At 42.2% G+C, this 10,572-nt stretch overlaps 1 protein-coding gene across 1 annotated transcript in view; it reads left to right on the top strand.

Moving 5' to 3' along the window:
• Positions 1-8,386: 8,386 nt before the first annotated feature.
• The window catches only part of LOC135563552 (zinc finger protein 883-like), a 38,687-nt gene continuing 36,501 nt past the window's right edge, over positions 8,387-10,572 (top strand). The window contains exon 1 of the mRNA XM_065006343.1: positions 8,387-8,976. Within this exon, the coding sequence (XP_064862415.1) occupies positions 8,619-8,976 (358 nt within the window). The 5' untranslated portion in view covers positions 8,387-8,618. The remainder of the gene's footprint in view (positions 8,977-10,572) is intronic.

The following is a 10,572-nucleotide window of genomic DNA, read 5'->3' as shown; positions in this document are numbered from 1 at the left end:
AAAAGACTTGTTGCTCTACATAAAGATGGCCTGGGCTATAAGAAGATTGCCAAGACCCTGAAACTGAGCTGCAGCACGGTGGCCAAGACTATACAGCGGTTTAACTGAACAGGGTCCACTCAGAACAGGCCTCGCCATGGTCGACCAAAGAAGTTGAGTGCACGTGCTCAGCGTCATATCCAGAGGTTGTCTTTGGGAAATAGACGTATGAGTGCTGCCAGCATTGCTGCAGAGGTTGAAGGGGTGGGGGGTCAGCCTGTCAGTGCTCAGACCATACGCCGTACACTGCATCAAATTGGTCTGCATGGCTGTCGTCCCAGAAGGAAGCCTCTTCTAAAGATGATGCACAAGAAAGCCCGCAAACAGTTTACTGAAGACAAGCAGACTAAGTTACTAAGTTATTACTGGAACCATGTCCTGTGGTCTGACGAGACCAAGATAAACTTATTTGGTTCAGATGGTGTCAAGCGTGTGTGGCGGCAACCAGGTGAGGAGTACAAAGACAAGTGTGTCTTGCCTACAGTCAAGCATGGTGGTGGGAGTGTCATGGTCTGGGGCTGCATGAGTGCTGCCGGCACTTGGAAGCTACAGTTCATTGAGGGAACCATGAATGCCAAAATGTACTGTGACATACTGAAGCAGAGCATGATCCCCTCCCTTCGGAGACTGGGCCGCAGGGCAGTATTCCAACATGATAACCACCCCAAATACACCTCCAAGACGACAACTGCCTTGCTAAATAAGCTGAGGGTAAAGGTGATGGATTGGCCAAGCATGTCTCCAGACCTAAACCCTATTGAGCATCTGTGGGGCATCCTCAAACGGAAGGTGGAGGAGTGCAAGGTCTCTAACATCCACCAGTGGAAGAGGACTCCAGTGGCAATCTGTGAAACTCTGGTGAACTCTATGCCCAAGAGGGTTAAGGCAGTGCTGGAAAATGATGGTGGCCACACAAAATATTGACACTAGGGGGGCAATTTGGACATTTTCACTTAGGGGTGTACTCACTTTTGTTGCCAGCGGTTTAGACATTAACGGCTGTGTGTCGAGTTATTTTGAGGGGACAGCAAATTTACACTGTTATACAAGCTGTATACTCACTACTTTACATTGTAGCTAAGTGTCATTTCTTCAGTGTTGTCACATGAAAAGATATACTCAAATATTTACAAAAATGTGAGGGGTGTACTCACTTTTGTGATATACTGTATATAAATAAATTTGATTTGAACATGATATTAAATTCACGCCTCGTGATGATCCACAGGTGATGAGCGTGAGGCTCGGGTTTCTTACTTAAATGTAATACCACTCTTCACCGACCCAGGAAGGAACTCTTATAACTCCCTTCAGGGGATCTGACCTGACCTCAACCCCTCCTTTGCCTAATCCACAGATGTCCATCCGCTTCCCCAATAGCAATCCTGTGATCTCCTCCCGTCCACCCAGCACATTCCACAGCCACTCTGTCTTTCTACAGATCTCACTCCTTTATATACTCTGCGTCTGACCTATCATGTCTTTAATATCTCAATGTTCAAAGTTTAGCCCGATTCCAACAATAGTCATAAAGTTACACTCCCTTTCAGTCGGTCAACTTCGGTAAAACATACTATGGGAAAATACAATCATTCCCCATGCCGACCTAAACGAATACTAAATGAAACGGCCCCTGGCAGACCACCCAGACCTGACCCCGCAAGATGCGTCAGTTTTGTCAATTTATTAATTGTGTTTTGTTTGAAACACTCCTGTCAATGTTAGGACGCACACCTAATTACGCATTTAGTAGTAGGACTAGTCTACCTGGCCTGAGCGCAAATGTAGGCCTATAAATGTGCCCATTTGGGGATGTCTGATAGTATTTCTGATTGTCTTAACGCACCACCACTAATGAGTTCTGGAGCTTCTTAAAGTAATGCTTTATTCACCTCAAACAGCAAATAAACAAAGTCTAATCAGAATCAATTGCAAATGAGAATAGTTCCTCAAAGTATTTGAAAAATATTTCCAGCTCTCGCCCATTCGATAACCACTTGGCACGAAAGGGAAAAACGTAATGCGCTGATCCAGTGGAAATGTTAAAATACCTGATTACTTCTTATCCCTTTCACAAATTGCCTACAGCTGTGTCGGTTGAGAACTAAGCATGTTCCAGTTTAGGTTGCCTAGCAGCACGAGCTCTGAAGATAGATGGGGGGCAATCAGTTCACATATGGTGTCCAGAGCACAGCTGGGGGCAGAGGGTGGTCTATAGCAGGCGGCAACGGTGAGAGACTTGTTTTTAGAGAGGTGGATTTTTAAATGTAGAAGTTCAAATTGTTTGGGTACAGACCTGGATAGTAGGACAGAACTCTGCAGGCTATCTTTGCAGTAGATTGCAACACCACCCCCTTTGGCAGTTCTATCTTGTCTGAAAATGTTGTAGTTTGGAATTAAAATTTCTGAATTTTTGGTGGTCTTCCTAAGCCAGGATTCAGACACAGCTAGAACATCCGGGTTGGCAGAGTGTGAATAGAACAAACTTAGGGAGGAGGCTTCTAAATGTTAACATGCATGAAACCAAGGCTATTACGGTTACAGAAGTCGTCAAAAGAGAGCGCCTGGGGAATAGGAGTGGAGCCAGGCACTGCAGGGCCTGGATTCACCTCTACATCGCCAGAGGAACATAGGAGGAGTAGAATAAGGGTGCGGCTAAAAGCAATAAAAATTGGTCGTCTAGAACGTCTGGAACAGAGAGTAAAAGGAGGTTTCTGGGGGCGATAAAATAGCATCAAGGTATAATGTACAGACAAAGGTATGGTAGGATGTGAATACAGTGGAGGTAAACCTAGGTATTGAGTGATGAAGAGAGAGATATTGTCTCTAGAAACATCATTGAAACCAGGAGATGTCATTGCATGTGTGGGTGGTGGAACTAATAGGTTGGATAAGGTATAGTGAGCAGGACTAGAGGCTCTACAGTGAAATAAGCCAATAAACACTAACCAGAACAGCAATGGACAAGACATATTGACATTAAGGAGAGGCATGCTTAGTCGAGTGATCAAAAGGGTCCAGTGAGTGGAGAGGTTGGTTGGGGGTCACGGCGATTTAGACAGCTAGCCAGGCCATCGGTAGCAAGCTAGCATAGGATGGAGGTCTGTTGTTAGCCACCTCTTGCGTTCCGTCAGTAGATTAGTGGGGTTCCGTGTGGAAGAGGAGATTAATCCAAATCACACAACAACAACAAAAATAAAAACAATAGATATAGTTATAGAGGCCCAAGAAGAAAACATAATAATAATAAAAATAAATAAATTGTCCGATTGTCTATTCAGATAGCAGCCGGTAAGACAGCTAACGGTTAGCAGGCCGCAGATGGGCGTTCAGGTAACGTCGCGACGGAGGAGCCAGCCGGATCTCCTTCGGGTAGATAACGTCGGCAGTCCAGTTGTGAAGGCCCGGTGGGGCTCCGCGTAGGCAGTAAAACGGGTCCGCATAGCTGACTGCAGCCCAGGAGTGATTGATGGAGCTAGCTAGCTCCGGAATAATTGATGTTTGCTCCGGAATCGACGAAAGCCGATAGTCACACGGATAGCAGCTAGCTAGCTGTGAGATCCGGGTATGAATGTCCAGAGAGCAGTTGAAATCCAGGGACATGGAGAGAAAAATTGGTCCAGTATGTTCCGTTCCGAGCTGCGCTGTACAAAACTGGCGATAGATTTTCGAGCTAAAGGATAGCTTATGACCACAAACCGTGGTTAGCTGAATACTAACGATTTGCCAGTAAAGAAGCTAACTAGCTTCTGAACTAGCTTCTGATTAGCTTCTGGATTAGCTTCTGGGCTAGCTTCTGGGCTAGCTTCTGGCTAGCTCCTGGCTAGCTTCTGGCTAGCTTCTTGGAGTTTCTGGCTAGCTTCTTGGAGGATTACAGATTTGAGGTAAATAATACTTTTTTATAAATATAAATTGGTGAGACGGGTTGCAGGAGAGTGTTTTGAAGATGAGTTGATGGAAAATAAAAATAAAATGTATGTGAAAAAAGTTGTAAATATATATATATATACAGGACACGACAAGACGAGTACAAAAGACGTCTGAACTGCTATGCCATTTTAGCATGACCTAAATAGAGGAAGGACTAAGAACAAACAAGAGAGAACTATTGTAAAGTAGACAGACTGTGTCTGTAGAGTGTGTATAAGATGTATGGATTGAAGGTAGAAGCAAAAGTGTTGATTAGTTTACTCCAATTGGGGGATCGGCGGAAGGGTTTGCGGGGAATTATAATAAAGGTATATTCTTTAAAAAAGTATGTATGTCTATACAGGTATGTGTATATATATGCATGCGTGTATGGATAAATATATTTACCCCAAAAATATGGGGGATTGGAAATGATGCAGACAATTACATTGGAAGGAACATTCTTTCCGCAATATTAAGCTGATCCACCCTCCAGAAAAAAAAGAAGAAAAAAAAGGCCAGCAACAGCGGGAGGAGTAGGCTAAGGAAGAGGTTTTTCTGATGGTTAGGCTATCTTGTTTCAGAGGGGTGTCATCAATAGCCCATAATGACAACAGATAATAAACAGAAATACCTTATTTACATAAGTATTCAGACCCTTTGCTATGAGACTCGAAATTGCTTTCAGGTGCATCTTGTTTCCATTAATCATCCTTGAGATGTATCTACAACTTGTTCAGAGTCCACCTGTGGTAAATTCAGTTGATTGGATATGATTTGGAAGGCACACTCCTGTCAATATAACGTCCAACAGTTGACAGTGCATGTCAAGAGAAAAAAACAAGAAATGAGGTCGAAGAAATTGTCCGTAGAGCTCGAAGACAGGATTATGTCGAGGCACAGATCTGGGGAAGGGTACCAAAAGAATTCTGCAGCATTGAAGGTCCCCAAGAACACAGTGACCTCCATCATTTTTAAATGGAATACGCTTCCTAGAGCTGGTCACCCAGCCAAACTGAGGGATTGGAGGAGAAGGGCCTTGGTCAGGGAGGTGACCAAAAACCTGATGGTCACTCTGACAGAGCTCCAGAGTTCCTCTGTGGAAACTTTTCAGAAGGATAACCATCTCTGCAGCACTCCAACAATCAGGCCTTTATGGTAGAGTGGCCAGACGGAAGCCACTCTTCAGAAAAAGACACATGACAGCCTGCTTGGAGTTTGCCAAAAGGAACCCAAAGGATGGATGGAATGGAAAAGGTTAACGACTGCTGGTGTAGTCTATTACCAGAAACATTAGAAGCATAACATCAGAATTTACGAAGGCCAGCAGCAGCGGGAGGAGGAAGAGTTTTTTCCTGATGGTAGGCTATCTTGATCTCTGGCTCCCGAGTCATTTGTGTGCCTTAATTATTTAATCAAACAGTGTGCTTAAAGCATCAGACCAGTTCAGTACATACAGTTGATTTAATTAAAACACATGGGGTGTGTCTATATATGGAAAAATACACGTTATAACATTTCTACCAATCGGTTGGTAGAAAGAAAAGACGATTCTTGGTTGACCCATGATTGTTTTTAGTTGGGGCCCTAGTGCATTCATTAAGTTCAGACCGCTTCCCTTTTTATACATTTTGTTACGTTACTTATTCTAAATTAGATTTTTTTATAAGAATTAAATGAAAATGTTTTAGAAATTCTTGAGACTAAATTAAATAAATTAATCATGTTGAGGATATACAGTGTTTATTTACATTTACTGATAAAGATTGGAGTAAAAAAAGCTTATATTTTGGGTTCTGATGGGGTACGACAGTTGACCTAAGCTCATGAGGCATTTATAAGTGATTTCTTCAAGAATCAATGGGTACATTTCATTAATGTAGAAGTCCCTAAATGGATGTACCAACTGCTGATGGCCCCTCTAACACTACATCTTGGGCTAATCTAATAGCAGATATTGAGGACTACAGTATTACAGGCATTGTCATTGGATGCATTTGATCAATTGTTAACATTTTGTTGATGGTCCACTCTTGATGTTCTACATGTTACAGTGTAGCTTCAGCCATTCCTACAGAACAACATTAAAGTGTAGAACCCCTTTCCTGCATATTGGTTCAACGACTGCAGAGACGGTACTTACTGGTGTTACAGATCTCCAACCTCCTATTCTTCCTCAAATGTGACAGTAATCTCCCCCTCCTCCTCTTTCACACCAAAAACTGCATCCTCCTCTCCTTTTATTGTAACATCCTCCTCCTTCACTCTGAAAGCGTTTTCCTCTTCTTTCACTGAAATGTCTTTCTCTTCTTTCACTGTAACAGCCTCACCTTCTACTTGTTTTACTGTAACATACTCCTCCTCCTCTTTCAGAACAATGTTCTGCCACAGACACTTTCTCCGTCCAGCAGACCTCCTCTTCTTTAACAGGAGGGGAGTAGTGAACTCATGGTCGGGGATGTTAGCTAGCTATCATTAGCGACTAGGCTAGTGCTAACTAAACCAGCCAGATACTATAGCTGACTTTTTTATTTTATTTTATTTTAATTTATTTTTTAACAACAAATCAATACATAAAGCACATGAGGGAACACAAGCATACATAGATTACAAACAATGGACAATCGAGCTAGGGGGTACAATATCACATTACAATTACACAAGGACCTTAAGGGACATGCATATACTTACAATTCTAACAGCTTTTTTGTTAGTAGAGCATTTAACCGTCTTAAAATACAGTTCAATTTATTTTTGTAGGATACGAAAATGTGGTTTTCTGTTTGTAAATTTACATTTGTGTATATGAAATTTGGCCAAAAGAATAATGAAATTAATTACATAAAAATGATTCCGCTTATTTCTATTGTATGTAAAGAATCCAAACAGTACATCTCTCCACAAATAGTGTAAAATCTTCATAAATGTGTTCAATTATAAACCTACTGATGTCTTGCCACAGTTTTCTTACATGCATACAATGCCAAAAAAGATGCACAACTGTTTCTGGGTGGTCATTACAAAAGGAGCAATTTGAGTTGATGTTTTCCTTAAACTTCTTCATATAGTGGTTGGCAGGATAGTATTTATGAATAATTTTAAAGGAAACTTCCTTAATTTAGTTAACAAGTAGGTATGTTTGTGGCAACATCCAAACTTTTTTCCAACAGATATTATCAATAAATCCATTCCAGTAAGGCATGACATAAGGTATAGATACAACATCCTGCTGAAACAAGGATCGTATCGCTCTGTTGTTGAATGGACCAAAAGAGAAACAAATCTTTCCTACTGATGAGTCAACAGGGTCAATAGAAGGTAGGCTCTGAGGGTCAGGTCTTGACATGTTCCTGAATAACATAGCAACACCTGAGGGAATGGCATCTAAAACAATTGCAAAATCTTTAGGTGTTACAGGGACCTTGTAAAGTGATAAGAATTCTTTATAACTGAGTAAAAGACCCTCTGCATTTACCAGTTGGCTCACCAATAGGATATTATTTCTGAACCAATATTCTAAAAACAGAGAGGTATTTTTATACAATATATCCCGATTATTCCATATATAATATCTGTGTGGAGAAAAATTGTGTTTATAAATTAAGGACCATGACAAGAAAACCTGCCGATGAAAAGCAGAAAGTTTCACTGGAACTTTGTCAATATTATAATTGCAAAACAACATGAAGTTAAGGCCACCAAAAGTAGAGAAGACATGATGAGGAATACAATTCCAGATAGAAGTGGGTCTTCTTAGGAATTGTTTTATCCAATTGATCTTGAAAGTATTATTTAAAGTAGTAAAATCCAGAAAATTCAGTCCACCATTCTCATAAGTGTTCATTACAACAGTTTTCCTAATGTAATGGGTACGGTTTCTCCAAAGAAAGTTGAAAAGCATCTGGTCTATCTCCTTGCTTATTTTACGGTCAAGATATAAAGATAGAGCACGATACTATAGCTGACTATCACAGAACCGTCCACTAGATTATACGTCACGCTGGAAGCGTTGCCTGAAAGACGCACATCGCCGTCTGCTGACTGGAGGGGAAACGCTGTTGATGATCATATTTTATTTTCAGACAAATATTATTTTAAAACGAAACGAAACGAACCAGCCCAAAACCAGACCAATCAGGTGGTTATTCGATGCAATGAAGCTTCAGACGTCATTGATGACGTGCTGCTGATACAGTGATACAGGCATCATCACACTGCTTTGAAGTATACTGCTTAGCGATTTGGACGCATGCCTCGTAGTCCCGGAATCAAACGTCCCTACGTAACATCCCTACACGCTTCCTACACTTTAGCGTGTTGTATGAAAATTAAATATACTTTTTACTCAACTGCGTTACCCACTCCAGTCAACAGAGGGCGGACTGGCAATTTAAGGCAATGCTGCCACTGTGACGTTTAATCTAGTAGACTGAACGCTTCTTTCAACAGCAACAACAGTTAGTCAGACACCTCGGTACCTTGCCAGACAAAATAGCTGAACCAATAAAGCTCTTTAGACGCTTTAGTGCATATTAGCCACTGTGTTTTAAACCCACTTCTGTCGTCTAGTTAGTTATCCGATTTAATTTCATATTTACGGTGTTATTGTTATTAGTCATCTAGCGGTCTGGTTAAGTTAGCATTAGCCTAGCTAGCTAACGTCCCCGACCATGCGGTCACTAAGCTTCTCTCCTCCTGCTATAGAAGATGGGGTCTGCTGGATGGAGGAAGAGGAGGATATCACAGTAAAACAAGAAGTAGAGAGTGAGGCTGTTACTGTGAAAGAAGAAAAATACGCGTTCAGAGTGAAAGAGGAGGAGGATGTTACAGTAAAAGGAGAGGAGGATGCAGTTTATGGATTGAAAGAGGAGGATGGAGAGATGACTGTTATATCGAAAAAAGAGGAAGAAGAGGAGGAAACTGGATATCTGGGCCCGGTTTCCCAAACGCATCTTAAGGCATCCAATGGTTCTAATGATGAATTTAGCCATAAGATGGTTTTGAGAAACCGTTCCCTGATTAACACTCGTAAGTACTGTCTTACAAACAGAGGCACAAACTCTGCAGTTGTAGAACTGATGTTTGGTGTTAAAGTGGAAATCTGTATTTGCTTCATCTATATTGTGACTTTTAAATTATTTATTTATAGCCATTGATTCTTGAAGAATATAACACATGATTCATGAGCTTAGTTCAACTGTTGTACCCCATCAGAACCCAGAATAAGTGTTTTTTTGCTCTGTTTAGAAACAATGTAAATCAACACTGTATCGCCTCAACTTGGTAAAAACATGGTTAAAACTATAATGTTGATATCATGGATGGTCAGTCCTTGCATCCATAGGTCTGTCTGTCTGTAGTTACATTTCTCCAACCCCATAATAATTTTATTACCAAGACAGTGGTGGAATGACAGATTTGTTATTGTTTGAACTGCAGATTGCTGGGTTGTGCTTTTTTTAAAAACAGAAACAAAATGGCTGCCCAGAGACTTGGTTTGGTAAACAGCTAAGAGATTGGGGAAGGAGAAGTGTAACCACTCTCAAATTCATAAAGAACGATATTGTAGAAACCTTAGCCCGACACCTAGGGACCTCGTCAAGAAGTATAGACGTAACAGTTATAAGGTGCTGGCTTGACAGTCGCTGGACCCAGGTTTGAGTTCAGCTCAGGGCTACCCCCTGAATTCAATACACGATGAATACAACGACTGGCCATCCATGAGGTCATAATGATAATTTAACCAGGTTTCTAGGCTATATAGTATATTCTAGAATTGCCAGTGTAGATTTCCTGTGTGGGTCAAATTATTAGAGCTGTTGATAAGTCATCGTATAATATTCAGCCAATTTTTTTTCATGCCCTTACATTAAAGGCAAGACATACCTAGATTCAATTACATTCATGAATTGGTTTGAAACCTTTGTTTTAAACCTTTCTCAAAGTTGGTGCCTTGGCGGATTTGTAAAAAATGGTTTGTCATTAATCACAATCACTACAACACAACCTGACCAGAGGGAGCCGGTCGTCAACACACAACCTGACCAGAGGGAGCCGGTCGTCAACACACAACCTGACCAGAGGGAGCCGGTCGTCAACACACAACCTGACCAGAGGGAGCCGGTCGTCAACACACAACCTGACCAGAGGGAGCCGGTCGTCAACACACAACCTGACCAGAGGAGCCGGTCGTCAACACACAACCTGACCAGAGGGAGCCGGTCGTCAACACACAACCTGACCAGAGGGAGCCGGTCGTCAACACACAACCTGACCAGAGGGAGCCGGTCGTCAACACACAACCTGACCAGAGGGAGCCGGTCGTCAACAAACAGCGTGACCAGAGGGAGCCGGTCGTCAACACACAACGTGACCAGAGGGAGCCGGTCGTCAACACACAACGTGACCAGAGGGAGCCGGTCGTCAACACACAACCTGACCAGAGGGAGCCGGTCGTCAACACACAACCTGACCAGAGGAGCGGTCGTCAACACACAACCTGACCAGAGGGAGCCGGTCGTCAACACACAACCTGACCAGAGGGAGCCGGTCGTCAACACACAACGTGACCAGAGGGAGCCGGTCGTCAACACACAACCTGACCAGAGGGAGCCGGTCGTCAAC

This window comes from Oncorhynchus nerka, linkage group LG21 (assembly GCF_034236695.1).
Source record: "Oncorhynchus nerka isolate Pitt River linkage group LG21, Oner_Uvic_2.0, whole genome shotgun sequence".
NCBI classification, from domain to species: domain Eukaryota; kingdom Metazoa; phylum Chordata; class Actinopteri; order Salmoniformes; family Salmonidae; genus Oncorhynchus; species Oncorhynchus nerka.
This window is presented reverse-complemented; position numbering and strand designations above follow the sequence as displayed.